Source organism: Aotus nancymaae, unplaced genomic scaffold, assembly GCF_030222135.1.
Source record: "Aotus nancymaae isolate 86718 unplaced genomic scaffold, 86718_ANA_hifiasm-v0.15.2.pri h1tg000007l, whole genome shotgun sequence".
In the NCBI taxonomy this organism is placed as follows: domain Eukaryota; kingdom Metazoa; phylum Chordata; class Mammalia; order Primates; family Aotidae; genus Aotus; species Aotus nancymaae.
In genome coordinates, this window is record NW_026988418.1 from 25,373,045 (window position 1) to 25,392,423 (window position 19,379).

The following is a 19,379-nucleotide window of genomic DNA, read 5'->3' on the forward strand; positions in this document are numbered from 1 at the left end:
TTCTCAGGATCTCTCGAGATTTTGCCTTGGGCCTTGGTCACTTATACTTGGCTTAGAATAAATCTCTTCAAATAGTTTACAAAATTTGTTTTTCACTGACTTATTGGAGAACAACATCCACAAATTGTGCAAAATGCCTTGTTCTTCAAGACTCAGTTCCCTATTACAACTTCCAAGAAACTTTTCCTCAGACCTCCTCTGCAAGTTTTGCTAATACAGCTTCCTCTGCCATTCCATGAAACCTGTTGCTTGCTCATCTTTACCTTTTCAATTAATATGTTGTGTTAAAATTACCTGTTTACAGGATCTGTCTTTCCCAAGAGATGCTGTAATTGCCCAGTGGGTTCACCTTGCCCAGAGGCTCTAGACAGAGCCCATTTATCAAGACAGGGGAATTGCAATAGAGAAAGAGTAATTCGTGCAGAGCCGGCTGTGCAGCAGACCAGAGGTTTCTTACTACTCTAATCAGTAGTAATCAGTAGGTTTCTTACTACTATAATCAGTTTCTTACTACTCTAATCAGTAGTAATGCTCCCCAGGCATTCAAGAAGCAGAGTTTTTAAGGATAACTTGGTGGGTTGGGGGAAGCCAGTGAGCCAAGAGTGCTGCTTGGTCAGGGATGAAATCATAGGGAGTTGAAGCCGTCTTCTTGCACTGAGTCAGTTCCTGGGTGGAGGCCACAAGATCAGATGAGCCGGTTTGATCTGGGTGGTACCTGCTGATCCGTCAAGTGCAGGGTCTGCAAAATATCTCAAGCACTGATCTTAGGAGCAATTTAGGGAGGGTCAGAACCTAGTAGCCTCCAGCTGCATGACTTCTAAACCATAGTTTCTAATCACGTGGCTACCGTTCATCCTATAAAGGCAATCTAGGCACTCTGCTTTTTTTTTTTTTTAGCCTCTCTGCTTTGGGAAAGGGCTGTCATCGTCTTTGTTTTAAAATATAAACTAAGTTTCTCTCAAAGTTAGTTCAGCCTATGCCCAGGAATGAACAGGGACAGCTTGGAGGTTAGAAGCAAGATAGAGTCGATTAAGTTAGACCTCTTTCACTGTCTCAGTCATAATTCTGCAAAGGCGGTTTCAATATGCTAGACTATGAACTACTATCAGGCTATGAGCTACTAGCAATAGGCTATCAGCTACTGCTTTCCTACATATCAGGAATAGATTAGGAGAAAAGTATCATTCACAGTAGTAATGAAAATGAATTTTACAATTTTACTCAGGAATATATATATATATATCTTTTAAACAGGGTCTCTTTCCAACACCCAGGTTGGAGTGCAGTGGTGCAGCCTTAGCTCACTGCAGCCTCAACTTCCTGGGCTCAGGTGATCCTCCCACCTCAGCCTCCTGAGTAGCTGGGACTACAGGTGTGTACCACCATGCCTGGGTAATTTTTATATTTTTTAAAGAGATAGGGTTTCACCATGTTGCCCAGGTTGGTCTCAAACTCCTGGACTCCAGCCATCCTCCAGTCTTGACCTCCCAAAGTGCTGGGCTTATAGGCATGAGCCACTGCACCCAGCTACTCAGAAATAATATCAACAAATAAATGGATGAGATCTATTTCAGAGAAAAAAACTGCAAAAAGTTTAAATAATTGGGGGTGGTGGCTCACACCTGTAATCCCAGCACCTTGGGAGCCTGAGGTGGGAGGATCACTTGAGCCCAGAAGTTCAAGACCAGCCTAGGCAACATAGTGAGACCTCATCTCTAATTTAAAAAATGAGGCCAGGCATGGTGACTCACATCTGTAATCCTAGCATTTTGGGAGGCCACGGCAGATGGATTATTTGAGGTCAGGAGTTGGAGGCCAGCCTGGCCAACATGGTGAAATCCCGTCTCTACCGAAAGTACAAAAATTAGCTGGGCATGGTGGCGCTCGCCCGTAATCCCAGCTACTTGGGAGACTGAGACAGGAGAATCTCTGGAGTCCAGGAGGCAGAGGTTGCAGTGAACCGAGATGGTGCCACTGCACTTCAGCCTGGGTGATAGAGCGAGACTCTGTCTTAAAATAAATAAATAAATGACAATTTTTTTTTTTTTTTTTTTTTTTTTTTTGAGACAGAGTCTTGCTCTGTTGCCAGGCGCCAGGCTGGAGTGCAGTGGCTCAATCTCGGCTCACTGCAACCTCCGCCTCCCGGTTTCAAGCAATTCTCCTGCCTCAGCCTCCCGAGTAGCTGGGACCACAGGCGCGCATCACCACACCCAGCTAATTTTTGTATTTTTTAGTAGAGATGGGGTTTCACCATGGTCTCGATCTCTTGACCTCGTAATCCGCCCACCTCGGCCTCCCAAAGTGCTGAGATTACAGGCGTGAGCCACCGTGCCCGGCCATGATAAAAAATTTTTAGCGCTTCTTCTCTGATAAAACACCAAATGGCAGATGACGCCGGTGCAGCGGGGCGGGGCGGGGGAGGGCGCAGAGGACCCGGGGGCCCTGGGATGGGGAACCGCGGTGGTATCGGCAGTGGCATCCGGGGCCGGGGTCGCGGTCGCGGCCGTGGACGGGGCCGGGGCCGAGGCCGAGGCTGAGGCCAAGGCCGCGGAGGTGGCGGAGGTAAAGCCAAGGATAAGGAGTGGATGCCTGTCACCAATTTGGGTCGCCTGGTCAAAGACATGAAGACCAAATCTCTGGAGGAGATCTATCTCTTCTTTCTGCCCATCAAGGAATCTAAGATCATTGACTTTTTCCTGGGGGCCTCTCTCAAGGATGAGGTTTTGAAGATTATGCCGGTGCAGAAGCAGACCCGTGCTGGCCAGCGCACCAGGTTCAAGGCGTTTGTTGCTATTGGGGACTACAATGGTCACGTCGGTCTGGGTGTTAAGTGTTCCAAGGAGGTGGCCACTGCCATCCGTGGGGCCATCATTCTGGCCAAGCTCTCCATTGTCCCCGTGCGCAGAGGCTACTGGGGGAACAAGATCGGCAAGCCCCACACCGTCCCTTGCAAGGTGACAGGCCGCTGTGGCTCTGTGCTGGTGCGTCTCATCCCCGCGCCCAGGGGCACTGGCATCGTCTCAGCACCTGTGGCCAAGAAGCTGCTCATCACGGCTGGTATCGATGACTGCTACACCTCAGCTAGCTGTACTGCCACCTGGGGCAACTTCGCCAAGGCCACCTTTGATGCCATCTCTAAGACTTACGGCTCCCTGACCCCCGATCTCTGGAAGGAGACTGTATTAAGTCTCCCTATCAGGAATTCACTGACCACCTTGTCAAGACCCATACCAGAGTCTCCGTGCAGAGGACCCAAGCTCCAGCTGTGGCTACAATATAGAGTTTTTATACAAGAAAAATAAAGTGAATTAACATTGCAGAAAAAAAAATTTAGAAAGTTTAAACAAATGATGGCATTAATGTTTAATAGTAATCATTTATGGGCTGGGCACAGTGGTTCACACCTGTAATCCCAACACTGGGAAGCTGACCTGGGTAGATTGCTTGAGGTCAAGAATTCAACACAAGCCTGGTCAACATGCCAAAACTCTGACTCTACTAAAAATACAAAAATTAACCAGGCATGGTGGTGCATTCCTGTAATCCACGCTACTTGGAGTGGCTGAGGCACAAGAATTACTTGAAACTGGGAGGCGGAGGTAGCAGTAAGCGGATAGCGTACCACTGCACTTCAGCCTGGGTGACACAGTGAGACCCTGTCTAAAAAATACAAAAAAAAAAAAAAAAAAAAATTTATGGAAGGTTTACTATACCATATGCACAATTTTAGGCATTTTTGCATGTTTGACTTTAATCAACAATTCTATGAGGCTGATACCATAGTCTTTCTCATTTTACAAGAAATTGGCACAAAGCAGATAAGTAACTTGCCTGAGATTTCATTTTCATTGCTGTAAAGCTTGAATAATATGTCATTCTTCCCCATTTGATTTTTTTTTTTTTTCTTTGAGATGGCGTTTCGCTCTTATTACCCAGGTTGGAGTGCAATGGCGCGATCTCGGCTCACCGCAACCTCCGCCTCCTGGGTTCAGGCAATTCTCCTGCCTCAGCCTCCTGAGTAGCTGGGATTACAGGCACTTGCCACTATGCCCAGCTAACTTTTTGTATTTTTAGTAGAGACGGGGTTTCACCATGTTGACCAGGATGGTCTCGATCTCTTGACCTCGTGATCCACCCGCCTCGGCCTCCCAAAATGCTGGGATTATAGGCGTGAGCCACCGCGCCCGGCCCCATTTGATTTTTATATAACTCAACTTTGGGGGCTGGGCACAGTGGCTCATGCCTGTATTCCCAGCACTTTGGGAGGCCGAGGCGGGCGGATCACGAGGTTAGGAGTTCAAGACCAACCTGGCCAACATGGTGAAACCCAGTCTTCACAAAAATTAGCTGGGCATGGTGGCATGCTCCTGTAATCCCAGCTACTCAGGAAGCTGAGGCAGGAGAACTGCTTGAATCCAGGAGGCTGGGGTTGCAGTGAGCCAAGATCATGCCACTGCACTCCAGCTGTGGCCACAGAGCAAGACTCTCTCTCTCTCTTTTTTTAAATAGAGACGGGGTTTCAGCATGTTGGCCAGGATGGTTTCGATCTTTTGATCTCGTGATCCGCCCTCCTGGGCCTCCCAAAGTGGGATTACAGGCGTGACCCACCGCGCCCTACGACTCTGTCTCAAAAAAGAAAAAGAAAGAAAAGAAAAGAAAAAGTAAAAACTCGCAGAGGAAACAGCCAGTGCCAGGGCCCTGAGGCAGAAAGTTCTGTTTTCCAAGGAAGAGAAAGATACAGTGTTTCAGCTGTGAGGAGAGCAGTGCTAAGACAATGTTGAACCGGCAGTCAGGATAGAATTAGGAGGTAGAAATGTAACCGAAACAGGAAGCCACTGAAAGGTATTGGAGGGGGAGAAGGATTGCAGAGCCGTACTGAGAGAGGCCAGGGAGCAATTGGAGGTGATTTCAGTGATGCACGTGAGAGACGGTGGGGCATGGACTGGGCTGGAGCTGCGGAGAGGGCGAGAAGCGGGCAAATTCAAGGGCCCAGGAACGGATTCACTGCGAGGGTTGAAGACAAGGAATGAGGTGACCTTGGGGTTCAGGCCTGGGCGATGAGGTGCTTAGTGGTGTCTTTATTCAGATTTGAGTCGAGTCGAATCTGAGGGGTGGGGCTCGTTCAAGCGGAGGCTCGGCGGAGTCAGAGGGAATTGGGCTCAGTGGGGGGACAGCAATAGAGGTCAGCAATTGCTTAGGGCGGAATGCGATTTCCGGGGAGGAGGCGGGGGTATGTAGACAGAGGGGGCTGGGACACACCTGGAGAGGAGGGGCCAGCCAGAGACTTCGAGAGTGCTCTCGGTTCTTAGTAACAAGGCTCCGTCCTCACTTTGTTCGCTTCTCGGTGGTCCAGGCGGATTCCTTTCTCGCCAGGTAAGGTTGGCCCAGGATCGTGGGGTTCGGGGTGCCCCGGGTAAGGCTGGCTCAGACGCGTGGGGCCCGAGGTGCCGCGGGCAAGGCTGGTCCAGGCGCTTGGGACCCGGGATGAGGCACGCAGTTGGCCCCCTCACTTTACTTCCTGCTCTTTCCCGCACCGTCCGTGGCGCAGTGAGAAAAAAACCATCCTAAGATTTCTCTGCCCCTAAAATGGGAACCTTTAAAGTAATGTGGAGAAAATGAAGTCAAAGTGAAGAGATGCTTGACAAGTCCTAGCTTTAAAAAGTGGATCGAGGAGGCCGGGCTCGGTGGCTCACGCCTTTGATCCCAGCACGTTCGGAGGCTGAGTCGGGCGGATCACCTGAGGTCGGGAGTTCGAGACTACCCTGGCCAACATGGCGAAACTCCGTCTTTACTAAAAATACAAAATTAGCCGGGCGTAGTGGCACATGCCTATAATACCAGCTACTGGGGAGGCTTACGCAGGAGAGTCGCTTGAACCCGGGAAGCAGAGGTTGCAGTGAGCCAAGATCGTGCCATTGCACTCCAGCCTGGGCGACAGAGCGAGACTCCGTCTCAAAACAAAACGAAACAAAAAACGGTGGAGGGAGGCGAACACTTCCACTGTGTAGTGTCTTTGGGAAGCAGAAGATAAGGAAAAACTTTGGGGCCCGACAGATCATCCGATCTCCATTCCCCAGGTCTGGGGCCTTGAAATGCATCTCCAACCTTTTCCTAAAGAGTGTTTCAGGCTGGTGGCAGTGGGTCACGCCTGTAATCCCAGCACTTTGGAGGCCGAGGCGGGCAGATCACGAGGTCAAGAAATCGGAGATCATTCTGGCTAACATGGTGAAACCCCGTCTCCAGTAAAAATATAAAAATTTGAATGTGGTGGCATACGCCTGTAGTCCCAACTACTCGAGAGGCTGAGGCAGGAGAATCCTGCTTGAACCCGGGAGGCGGAGGTTGCAGTGAGCCGAGATTGCGCCACTGGACTCCAGCCTGGCAACAGAGCGAGACTCCGTCTCAAAAAAAGAAGAAAAAAACCTGGAAAATAGATTTAGAAGTAATAACTTAGGCATTTTTTTCAATTTCCTGCAATTGTTAGGCAAATTGATTCTTGTTCAAATTACAAAAGGAAAGCCTGTCTTCGATAATGGACCTTCAACTCACAAAGCAAAAAACATTCTCTTCAGCCCCTCCCTGGCCTCCTCCGATCCGCCTCGGGATCCTCCCCTTCCCTGCAGCTCTGTCCCGACTTGCACCCAAGACTCTGGTAATAACTTGTGTCTTTTTAAGCAAACACATGCATAGATAAGTACTTTTATTCCAGTCTACAATATGAGGTGATTTTCCACATTTAATAAACCTTAAACTTTGACTTTTGTGGTATGAACTTGAATTCTAGGCACCAAGGCCTGCTCTGCAGAGAGCTTGTCTTCCCCGCGAAGGTACAGAGGTGGAAGAACTGCTGAGACTTGGTAGGTAGTTTAGTGGCTTAGGGGCAGGATCAGTGGAGAGCAAATGTGTGAGTGGGTTTGGGGAGGAGTATTATATTTTATTTTTTGAGACGGAGTTTCGCTCTTGTCGCCCAGGCCGGAATGCAATGGTGCCATCTAGGCTCACCGCAACCTCTGATTCCCGGGTTCAAGGGATTCTCCTGTCTCAGCCTCCCAAGTAGCTGGGATTACAGGCACCTGCCACCTGGCCTGGCTAATTTTTGTATTTTTAGTAGAGACAGGGTTTTGTCGTTTTGGCCAGGCTGGTCTCCTGATCTCAGGTGATCGCCCGCCTCAGTCTCCCAAAGTGCTGGATTTAGGGCTTGGACCACGCCCAGCCTGGGGGGGTGTATTTTAGAGTGCGGGAGGTGACCTTGGGACTGAAAAAGAAGTAAGTCCTGCCTATAATCTGGCGTCGGTCAGGACATTTTGTAGTCAGGTGCTATTAGCAGAACCCACAATTTCATCATCACTAGACATCATTTTTTTTTTCACGTAACAGTTGTTGCAGGTGTCATAGAAGAGTTGTGCACTCTCACTACTTCAAGATTAAAAGGTAGGGCCAGGTGTGGTGGCTCACCCCTGCAATTCCAGCACTTTGGGAGGTTAAGAGTGGATCACCTGAGATCAGGAGATCGAGACCAGCCTGGCCAACATGGCAAAACCCTGTCTCTACTAAAAATACAAAATGCTAAATGCTAAATTATAATTAGAGTTTAATGACAACAAATATACAATAAATATATGATCTTTTTCACATCCAAGATATCAGATACTCTGAATTCTAGCCACAGGCACTGTGAGTTCAGAATTCCTCATCAAGTAGAAAGCAGAGGCTGGAACAACTTTAGCAAATTTTGCCTCAAGCTTGCATGGCAGCCATCAGAATGGCTTAGGGGCCAGGTGTCCTGATTTGTGCCTGCAGTCCTAGATACTTGGGAGGCTGAGGCAGGAGGTTGGCTTGAGCCCAGGAGTTCAAGATTACTGTGAGCTATGATTGTTGCATCACTGCACTCCAACCTGGGTGACAGAGCAAGACTCTGTCTCGGAAAAAAAAATGTGATTAGAAGACTTGGGAGGTTTTCATCAATGTACTCTTAAGTTTTGCTTTATATTTTAAGGAGGTTACTCTAAAAGTATGCAATATAGGAGAACACCAGTTGGGAAGGGCAAGAAATGTTTAGCACTTCCCTTAAGGCATTGGGAGTTGTGAGGGTGGATAAACTTTCCATTTAATTTTAAGTCTGGAAAAAAGCTTGTTGATTTGCATTGCCTTGGCTTGTGACTGGTGTCTTTTCATATGTTTATCTGTTTGCATTTCCTTTGTGGTGAATTACCTTTTCAACACTGGCAGCCTGTTTTATTGTGTTTTTCTGAATTTGCTGGGGGTTTATGGACTTCCCTTTTATTTTTTCCTCTCTTTTTTACAAGAACATATATATTCCCTCACCTCAATCTCGGTAATCTGACCTCTGAGGCCACCCAAAGTTTGGTGGAGTATCTCTTTTTTTTTAAGATCTCACTCTTGCCCAGTGTGGAGAGCAGTGGTGCGATCACTGTTCACTGCAGCCGTAAACTCCTGGGTCCAAGTAATCCTCTCCCCTCAGTCTCTTTAGGAGCTGGTATTACAGGCGTGCCACCATACCAAGCTAAAGTGCCTGATTTTTATGAGTGCATGGGAGGACAATAAAGGAGAATGCCACTTGAACTTTTATTTAGTGTGTGTGCCTTTCCTTGGGTCAGGAGACTTTTAAATTTTTAAAATCGATTTATACTTTTAACATTTTCTTTTATCAATAGGTCATATGTAATTTTCCAGTTATATGTGCACACCTCACTCTTCTATGTATGACGTGCCATATTTTGAACATGTTTTGGTTCAATAAATAATTCCCTCAGCAGTAGACATTCAAGTAATTTGCAGTTGTGAGGGGTTTTTTGTTTGTTTGTTTTTATTTGTTTGGTTTTTGAGATGGAGTCTTACTCTGTTGCCCAGGCTGGAGCGCAGTGGGGCAATCTGGGCACACTGCAACTTTTGCCTCCTGGGTTCAAGCAATTCTGCCTCACTGTCCTGAGTAGCTGGGACTAGAGGCATATGCCACTGTGCCCAGCTTATTTTTGTATTTTTAGTGACAGGGCTTCACCATGTTGGCCAGGCTGGTCTCGAACTCCTGACCTCGTGATCCATCCGCCCGCCTCAGCCTCGCAAAGTGCTAGGATTACACGGGTGAGCCACCAAGCCAGGTGTGGTGTGGTGAGTGCCTGTATTCCCAGCTACTCAGGAGGCTGAGACAGAAGATTGAGTATAGGCTGGGCAACACAGCAAGACCCTGTCTCTTTAAAATATTAATTTCCAGTTTCTCTTGGCACCTGTCATATACTATGTAGAGCGACTCTTGGAAAATACATTACCCAAAAAAGGTAGTGCTAGATGATAGGGCACTGGCCAGATTAATTACTGAAAAGGTCCAAAAATCCCCAGGGTCACTAAAAATGTGGCCAGGGCAGATATCTGCCCCTGCACTGGCTATAATAAGGGTGTTCAAACAGTGGAATCTGTTTTGATTTGCATTCTCCTAATGTAATTGACTCATAATCTTTTGTGTTTACTGTACATATGGTTTTTGTATGTGTGCTTACAAAATGGGATTGTACTCTGTATATTTTCTGCACCATTTTTTCCCTCTAATATACCAAAGACATCCTTAACCAATCTAATACATTCTTATGTATAATATAATTTTTACATGTACATTAAATGTATATTGTACACACCATTTATATAGTATATACGTATATAACATAATGGATACTATAATGTATATTTTATAAATTAATGTTTTTTTACATATATAATTATATCTGTTATACATAATCCCATCATGTGCACAAACCATCATTTGTTCAGTGCTTCTCTTACTAAAGAGCATCATTTCGCAGTTTTGTTTTTTGGTCACAAAAAACTCAGCACTAAAATTTCTATTCATATATTTCTAAGTGTACAGGTGGTTTTATTCCTAATGGTAGATTCTCAAGCAGAGAGTATATGTGTTATTTCTGACTTTAATAATAGACTTCCCTTTTTTTTTTAAGACTGGAGGGCAGTGGCTTGATCTTGGCTCATTGCAACCTCTGCCTCCCAGGTTCAAGCAATTCTCCTGCCTCAGCCTCCCAAGTAGCTGGGACTACAGGCACACGCCACCACGCTCAACTAATTTTTTGTGTTTTTTAATAGAGGTGGGGTTTCACCATATTGGCCAGGCTGGTCTTGAACTCACTTTTCACAAGTTTACTATTGGTTTATATTCTCTTCTCTAAAAATGTTTTATTTGTTTTAGCTTATCAAGTTTTTTTCTTCTTTTTTTTGCGATGGAGTCCCCCTCTGTCATCCAGGCTGTAGTGCAGTGGCATGAACACTACTGCAACCTCTGCCTCCCTGGATCAAATGATTCTCTTGCCTCAGCCTCCTGAGTAGCTGGGATTACAGGCGCCCACCACCATGCCTGGCTAAATTTTGAATTCGAATTTTTTTCAGGTCTTTGTGTACAGATACCCATTTTGTTTTAGGGTATTTGTATTTTTAGTAGAGATGGGGTTTCACCATGTTGGCCAGGCTAGTCTTGAACTCTTGACCTCAGGTGATCATCCAGCCTCCTTAGCCTCCCAAAGTGCTGGGGATTACAGGCATGAGCCACCAAGCTGAACTTTGCTTTTGCTTATCAATATATACAAACTCTATATAAGAAACTTTAATGATTTTTGTGTGGTTGTTTTTTTAGAATTTAATTCCAGATTCTAATAATCTTTTTTGGAGACAGAGTCTTGCTCTGTCACCCAAGCTGGAGTGCAGTGGCACAATCTCGGCTCACTGTAACCTCTGCCTCCTAAGTTCAAGTAATTCTCCTGCCTCAGCCTCCTCGGTAGCTGGGATTACAGGCATGTGCTACCACCTCCAGGTAAATTTTGTATTTTTAGTAGGGACAGGGTTTTACCATGTTGGTCAGGCTGGTCTTTGAACTCCTGACGTCATGATCCACCTGCCTCCACCTCCCAAAGTGTTGGAATAATTTATCTTTTAATTTTGTGCTCTCATTATTTTTCCTGGTTCATTTTTTATTGCAATGAAAATTTTCTGAAATTATTATTTTATTTTATTTATTTATTTTTAGATAGAGTCTTGCTCTCTTGCCCAGGCTGGAGCGCAGTAGCAGGATCTCGGCTCACTGCCACCTCTGCCTCCCTGGTTCAAGCAGTTCTCCTGCCTCAGCCTCCTGAGTAGCTCGGATTATAGGCACACACCACTACACCTAATTTTTGTATTTTTAGTAAAGATGAGGTTTCACTATGTTGGTCAGGCTGGTCTTGAACTCCTGACCTTGTGATCCACCCATCTCGGCCTCCCAAAGTGCTGGGATTACAAGCATGAGCCACTGCGCCCCGGCCCTGACATTATTTTTTGAAAACAGGGACTCACTATGTTGCCCAGGCTGGTGTTGAACTTCTAGATTCAAGTGATCATTCCACCGCAACCACTCAAAGTACTAGGATTACAGGTGTGACACCGTGCCCTGCCTAACTGAAATTCTTCATGTATCTTTTGCCCTGACATGAATGATGTGTTAGCTGCTTATATGATTCTTATTTTGCGAGGAAGGGGACAACGGAGAGGCTTGAACTGCCTCTCAGGTTCAAGTGATTCTCCTGCTTCAGCCTCCCGAGTAGCTGGGATTACAGGTGCCTGCCACCATGCCCGGCTAATGTTTGTATTTCTAGTAGAGACCAGGTTTTGCCATGTTGTCCAGGCTGATCTTGAACTCTTGACCTCAGGTGATCTCCTCCCATTGGCCTCCCAAAGTGCTGGGATTACAGGCATGAGCCACTGCGCAGGGCCAACATTATTCTGTTGTTGCAACAAGGTCTCACTCTGTCGCCCAGGGTGGAGTGCAGTGGCACAGTCACAGCTCACTGCAACCCTAACGTCACAGGCGCAAGTCATCCTCGCATCTGAGCCTACCAAGTAGCTGGGACCCCAGGCGTGTGCCACTATGCCTATCTAATTTTTTAATTTTTGTAGAGACAGGTCTATGTTGCCCAGGCTGGTCTCGAACTCCTGGGGTTAAGTGATCCTCACACCTGAATCTCTCAAAGTGCTGGGATTATAGGCGTGAGCCACCATGCCTGGCCAAGAAAGTCATATTCTGAATTGACTTGATAACTGATTTTCAGAAAAGGTCTTAATGTTAACAATCTCTGTAATTCAAAAGAGACACCTGTTTTTGTGTAAGATTCCATTCAAGTTACCTGAGACTTGGATGATTTGGTATGATACATATATTCATTTTTTTTAAATTAACATCTATTTCCTCATAATTAATCTGCTTAATACTCATAGAGAACATAGACAACAAAGTTAATGGTACGGCAAGTCAGCTTCATTCTTAGTTATTGGCTCTTTGGTTAATTTATCACATTCAAATCTTCACGTAAAGGGAGTTTTCATTTTATTTTATTTTATTTTATTTATTTTTGAGACGGAGTCTTGCCCTGTCACCCAGGCTGGAGTGCAGTGGCACGATCTCGGATCACTGCAACCTCTGCCTCCCAGGTTCAAGCAATTCTCCTGTCTCAGCCTCCCAAGTACTGGGACTACAGGCACGTGCCACCACGCCCAGCTAATTTTTTTTTTTCTTTTTTAAGTAGAGATGGGGTTTTACCATCTTGGCCAGGCTGGTCTCAATCTCCTGACCTTGTGATCCACACGCCATAGCCTCCCAAAGTATTGAGATTACAAACGTGAGCCATCATGCCCAGCTAAATTTTGAATTCTAATTTTTTTTGGGTCTTTGGGTACAGATATCCATTTTGTTAGTGAACCTTTCATTAATATATTATGCTGTACACACAGCGTAGTTTTCTTAATTAAGCTCATATTCTTAACAAGTTTCTCAAGATAATTCTTTAATAAGTAATTTTTCATTTCTTTGTGTTTCAGATTGACGTATCTTAAGTATTTTTGAGTTTCTGAAGTCTAGCAGGCTTGTAAGAACAAAAATCATTCTACAGGAATTAAAAACAGAATCCAGTCTTGACAATACACCCACAATGTCTGATGTATCTTCAATGTCTAGTGTACAATCAAAATTTGCTAGACTTGCAAAGAAACAGGAAAATGTCACCTATATGGAAAGAAGGCAGTTAATAGAAACCGATGAGGAAATGGCTCCGATAATCGATTTAAAATGCATGGATGTATCAGCAGTTATTATGAATAAGTTTAAGATCTTAATGGAAATTCAAGACCAGATGTTTGAGGAGATGAGGGAAACTCTTAAAAATGACCTAAAGGCAATTTTAGGAGCAAAAACTACAATACCCGAGGTAAGGAATTCCGAGAACTCCAGTGGCAGGACAGAGTTTCAACAAATAATTAATTCAGTATCACAAAAAACAGGGAAGGTAGGAAAAATAGAAAGAGAAAGCTCTAAAATAGTTGCTGATACTGAAAATTTAACCTTTAAAATAAAAGAAGTAGACGAGCTAAGTGGTAAATTAGACAATCCTAACGAATACAATAGTAATGAAGGTAAGAAATTACCCCAGAATGAATCACGAATTTACAAATTCATGGGAAGTATGGAAGAAACCTTATGCAACATAGATGACAGACAGAGAAATTGCCACAGCCATTTAGAACTTACAGAAGGGGAGAGTAGGGAGAATGGAGAGGATGAATTTCTTGAAGTGAGAGAGGAAAGGAAAATTCCAAAATTCAAGAATAAAGAAAAAATTTTAAAAGCCTCCAGAGAAGAAAAAATGTTGATGGATGAAGGAACAGTACTTACCCTGGCAGCTGACCTTTCATCAGCAACACTGGATGTTAGCAAGCAATGGAGTAATGTCTTCAACATTCTCAGAGAACATGATTTTGAACCTGAATTTCTATGTGATGTTAAATTAGCATTTAAATGTGATGGTGAAATAAAGACATTTTCAGATCTGCAAAGCCTTAGAAAATTTGCCAGCCAAAAATCTTCTATGAAGGAATTACTGAAAGAGGTACTCCTACAAAAAGAAGAAATAAATCGAGGAGGAAGATACGGAATTCAAGAAAAAAGGGTAAGCGTACAAATATGTAAAGCTTATGTGTACATGGAATAGTTGGCATAGTTATTTTGAAGGCTAGGTCAATTTTTTAAAAAATGATTCCTTAAAGGAAGCATAATGTTAAAAGTAATTATTTAAAGGGCACTTTTTTTCTGTGAAGGGTTTATTATGGGCAGAGGGCAAGGGGGCCTCAGTCCTTCTTGGCAGCTGGTTTCATCATGGTGGCCAAGGTGGTTGTCAGGTCCTCTCCCTCTAGGTGTGGATATGTGGCCCCACCCTTTTCTTGGCGAACTTGAGGGCCTGTTTGTCTTTTGAGACCTTAAGCAACTCCATGGTGCGCTACTCCTACACGGTGAAGCGACACGTCTCGGATCATGTCCCACACTGACCTGGCATATTTGGTCAGACGCCTGAGGCAGTGGCTGTGCCTGGGCTTGCTCGTGTCCTTGATCACCTTGTTGCCCTTGTTGAGGCCCAAAGCCAAAGCCTTGGGGTCACACAGAGCTGTGGCTGCTGCTCTCCGATGGCCGCTGTGCTGGAAGGGGTTTTTGCTTTTTTTACTTAGAATCTTGCTCTACTGCCTTGGCAGGGGTGCAGTGGCTCAGCCTGGGCTGAATGCATCCTCCATCTCCCAGGCTCAAGTGATCCTCCTCTCCTGGCCTCTCAGTAGCTGGGACCACATGCACATGCCACCTAAGCCCAGCTAATTTTTGTACTTTTTGTAGAGACAAGGTTTTGCCATGTTGTCCATGCTGGTCTCAAACTCCTGGGCTCAAGCAGCCTACCTGCCTTGGCCTCCCAAAGTGCTGGGATTACAGCTGTGAGCCACCATGCCCAGCCAAGGTCTATATTCTTAAGCCAATGTTTTTTTTACATGTTTTCAGATGAATGCTTCTCCTCTGCCTTTCCAATATTCCCAAGCGTAACCTCTGTTCAAAATGAGAATCCAGAAGGAGAAGTTAAACTTGAGTCAACAAATTATTTAAGAATCAGTATGTAATCTCAGAAATTAGCTGCTTTCAATGTTTACATAGATGAGGCACCTAAACCTGCCCTGGTGGGTTTGGGATGGTTGAAAAGCTCCACAGCAGACTAAAGGCTTCGAGGAATGTTAGGAGCCAAATTTATATTGCATACATCACCAGAAGTTCAGTACCTTGCTTACTTTATTCTACCCTTACAATAATCCTGGAGTGGTGTTGTCACTAGACTCTGTTTTATAAGGAAAAGTGAGGCACTGGTAGCAAATGGGGCAGTCGGGTCAGAGTTTGAACACAGTTTTGAACTGAGCCTGTTGTATTATTATTATTATTATTATTTTTAAAGACCAGGTTTCACCATGTTGGTCAGGCTGGTCTTGAACTCCCAACCTCAGGTGATCCGCCTGTCTTGGCCTCCAAAGTGCTTGGATTACAGGCGTGAGCCACCACGCCCGGCCTGCCTGTTGTATTCCTAACCAAAACCTTCTTGCCTTTAAAGTCATCAGGCTAGAGTGTAAATTGCAATTGGGATTTTTTTTTTAAATTAAATTTATTGTTATATCTGTAGGAGAAAGGTAAATGTGAACTTCGTTTTTTTTGTGTGTGTGTGTGCCCATGATCTTCCTAAAGCAGATTGTAAACTGTAGCCAGATTACAATGTCTGTTTACCATAGGGCTCTCACATATAACAAGCGGACAATTCATTAAAACAAGTCATTAGTGAGGGTCAATCACATACACGACAGTAAGTGTTGAGGGATCTAGAAGGAAGAAAGTAGACATTATGGCCGGGTGCGGTGGCTCATGCCTTAATCTCAGCACTTTGGGAGGCTGAGGCAGGTGGATCACGAGGTCAGGAGATCAAGATCATCCTTGCCAACATGGTGAAACCTGTCTCTACTAAAATACACAAAAAAATTAGCTGGGCATTGTGGCACATGCCTGTAGTCTCAGCTACTCGGGAGGCTGAGGCAGGAGAATAGCTTGAACCCAGGAGACAGAGGTTGCTGTGAACTGAGATCTCCATTGCACTCCACCCTGGGCAACAAGAATGAAACTCCATCTCAAAAAAAAAAAAAAATAGACATGACCTCACAGAATTCGTTCGAAATATTACACAAGAAATGCCTTGTGATCATAGGGAAACTTGACTTGTTTAGGGACCTAGGCCTTCAAGAACAATTCATATTTAAGCAATTTTTCAGATATTTTCTAATTGTCCAAATGGTAGCCATATTAAAATTAGTGAAATTGAAGTTTTAATTCTTTAAAAGAAAAATGATTTAAATAAATAACTCTTCTTATTATTATTATTTTTTTAACTTTCAGGGTAAAACCCTATTAGACTCAAAACACAGAGCTGGAGAAATGACCAGTGACGGCTTGAACTTTCTATTTATTAAAGAGGTAAAAGTTGCTAAGCTAGAGGGGATGAACAACTTAGAGACACAAGAGGAAGAGTTTTCCGAGCTAGAGTTGCTGGATGAAGAGGGCTCAGGGATAGAGGATGATGGAGAAGAGACCTCAGAGCTGGAGGAAGAGGAAGAAGAGGCCTCAGGATTAGAGGAGGAGGAGGAGGAGGAGGAGGAACAGAGTTCCGTGTTCTGTAAGGAAACAGAAGAAGAGAGACACAAAACTCTGCAAACAGAAAAACTAACATCCAAAGAAGCAGACTTAACACAGGAAATAGAAAACTTGAGTAGTGTGGTTAATAGCATCAGAGAGATACAAGAGGAGATTGGAAATTTGAAAAGTTCCCATCCAGGTGTCCTGGAAATTAAAAATTCAGTAGGTGATCTGAGTAGCAGAATGGACTTACTTGAAGAAAAAATAGACAGTCTAGAAGATCAAATTGAAGAATTCTCTAAGGATACAGTGCAAATGACCAAACAGATAATTCATAAAGAAAGGCAAAGAGAGATAGAGGATAGATCCAGAAGCGCCAACATTCGTTTGATAGGAATTCCAGAAAAGGAGAATAATGAGAATGGAGCAGCAGACATAATTAATGAAATAATTGATGAAAACTTTGCAGAACTAAAGAAAGGTTCAAGTCTTGAGATTGTTAGTGCTTGCCGAGTACCTAGTAAGATTGATGAAAAGAGACTGACTCCTAGACACATCTTGGTGAAATTTTCGAATTCTAATGATAAAGCGAAAATAATAGGGGCTTCTAGAGAGAGAAGAGAAATAACCTACCGAGGAAGAAGAATCAGATTGACAGCAGACTTATCACTGGACACACTGGATGCTAGAAGTAAATGGAGCAATATCTTTAGAGTTCTGCTGGAAAAAGGCTTTAATCCTAGAATTCTATATCCAGCCAAACTGGCATTTGATTTTGGGGGTAAAACAAAGGTATTTCTTGATATTGAAGAATTTAGAGATTATGTTTCGCATATGCCCACTTTGAGAGAATTACTGGAGAATATACTTCAGTAGCCTAGGGTGACCACAACACAATTTGCCCTCCTCCCCAGCACACATCCAAAAATCAGCAAGTAAAACTGGAAAATACACTTGTACCCAGAAGGATGGACAATTAACAGCATACTTAGGGATGAGGAGCAAGGAATATTAGATATTACTTAGATGTTAATAAAGTTAAAGGATATGTTTTTAAAAAATTGGCTCATCTGAAGGGAGTTATTTCAATTAAATATTCACAGTCACAGATAGAATTTCTTGTTCTTCCCACCCCCACCTTACTACTACAGTTGACTAGTCTTTTTAGAATTTATATTGTCCTAGCTTGTCTAAAAGTAAACCTTTATTACCAGGGGGAGGGGCACACCTATCAGTATAATCTGTCAATGTAGCAGAAAACAGGAGGGACCAGTAAAGAAAAGCACTGGGGAAAAGATGGTAAGGTTAGTTAAAATAGAAGATCCACTTGAGTCCAGGAGTTTGAAGCCATCCTGGGCAATGTGAAACCATCTACAAAAAGAGGAAGAAAAAAGGAACTTTCACAAATCTGTATTACTTGTCATTATGTGAATCTTCATAGTAAATCTTTTTCCTTTGAATATTGTGTGCTATGTTTGCTTATTTAAAGATTTTCGATTTTACACTTTCTGGGGCATGTTGTCATACATGGTCTAATAACTTTTACATTGTATTGGGTAAACCATTCCTGGAGGAATGAACTCTCCCTCCCTAACGTGACACTAGTAGGTTTTTAGTTAAGTTTTACTTCGGAATGAAATGAGGCTAGGCCTCGTGGCTCATGCCTGTAATCCCAACACTTTGGGAGGCCAAGGCAGGCAGATGGCCTGAGGTCAGGAGTTTAGGCAAGCTGGCCAACATAGTGAAATCCTGTCTACTAAAAATACAAGAAAGCTAGCCAAGCATGGTGACGCACACCTGTAGTCCCAGCCACTCAGGAGACTGAAGCAGGAGAATCACGAACCCCGGAGGCAGAGGTTGCAGTGAGCCAAGATCACGCCACTACACTCCAGCCTGTTGACAGTGAGACTTTGTTTCAAAAAAAAAAAAAAAAAAAGCAATATATGAGTAGTGAAGAAATTAAGAAGGGCGTGTTTTAGTCATGATTGCTACTAGGAAAAATTTAGTATATTCCTTTTTTAAGAGTTTTCACTCTTGTTATTCAGGCTGGTGTGCAATGGCACGACCTCAGCTCAATACAACCTCCGCCTCCTGGGTTCAAGCTATTCTCCTGCCTCAGCCTCCGGAGCAGCTGGGATTACAGGTGCCTGACACTGCGCCTGGCTAATTTTTGTATTTTTACTAGAGGTAGGGTTTGACCATCCTGCCCAGCCTGGTCTTGAAGTCCTGACCTCGTGATCTACCTGCTTCTGCCTCCCAAAGTGCTGGGATTACAGGCATGAGCCACCATGCCTGGCGGAAGGCTATGTTTGTTTGGGTTGGGAAAATGGAAATACTAATTGTAGCTGCCTCACTTATTTCTACTGTGCTGCATTGCTTTGCTTTGACTGGCTTACATAGTCTTTATTTTTTTTTCCAGTTTTTTTTCTTTTTTTTTAATTGTGAAATAATGCAAACCCAGAGGAAGTTGCAAGAATAGTCGCATTCATGTGCCTTTCATCCCAAGAGTAGCATCTTGGCATAACTGGTATAATATAAAAATCAGGCTGGGCGCAGTGGTTTACACCTGTAATCCCAGTACTTTGGGAGGTTGAGGCAGGAAGATCACCTGAGATCACGAGTTTGAGACCAGCCTGACCAACATGGTGAAATGTCGTCTCTACTAAAAATACAAAAACTACTCAAGCGTGGTGGTAGGTGCCTGTAGTACCAGCTACTTGGGAGGCTGAGGCATGATAATTGTTTGAATCTGGTAAGTGGAGGTTGCAGTGAGCCGAAATTGTGCCACTGCACTCCAGCCGGGGAGACTGAGTGAAACTTGTCTCAAAAATAAAAAAAAAAAAATCAAGCCAGG

At 44.2% G+C, this 19,379-nt stretch overlaps 1 protein-coding gene and 1 pseudogene across 1 annotated transcript; both read left to right on the top strand.

The window, feature by feature from the left end:
* The first annotated feature begins 2,381 nt into the window (after positions 1-2,381).
* On the top strand, positions 2,382-3,280 carry LOC105710189 (small ribosomal subunit protein uS5-like; annotated as a pseudogene).
* Positions 3,281-4,990: 1,710 nt separating this feature from the next.
* Positions 4,991-17,985, top strand: LOC105710221 (LINE-1 type transposase domain-containing protein 1). The gene is made up of 3 exons (XM_064371292.1): positions 4,991-5,031; positions 12,868-13,991; positions 16,289-17,985. The coding sequence occupies exons 2-3, from the start codon at positions 12,978-12,980 to the stop codon at positions 17,399-17,401; spliced, it is 2,127 nt and encodes a 708-aa protein (XP_064227362.1). The 5' UTR covers positions 4,991-5,031; positions 12,868-12,977; the 3' UTR covers positions 17,402-17,985.
* Positions 17,986-19,379: the final 1,394 nt, after the last annotated feature.

What these genes read in the sequence shown, in the direction of transcription:
- LOC105710221 (XM_064371292.1), top strand. Translation starts at nt 12,978, where the DNA reads ATGTCTGATGTATCTTCAATGTCTAGTGTACAATCAAAATTTGCTAGA. An exon ending in ACGGAATTCAAGAAAAAAGG is followed by an intron (nt 13,992 to 16,288) that starts GTAAGCGTACAA and finishes TTTAACTTTCAG; the next exon opens with GGTAAAACCCTATTAGACTC.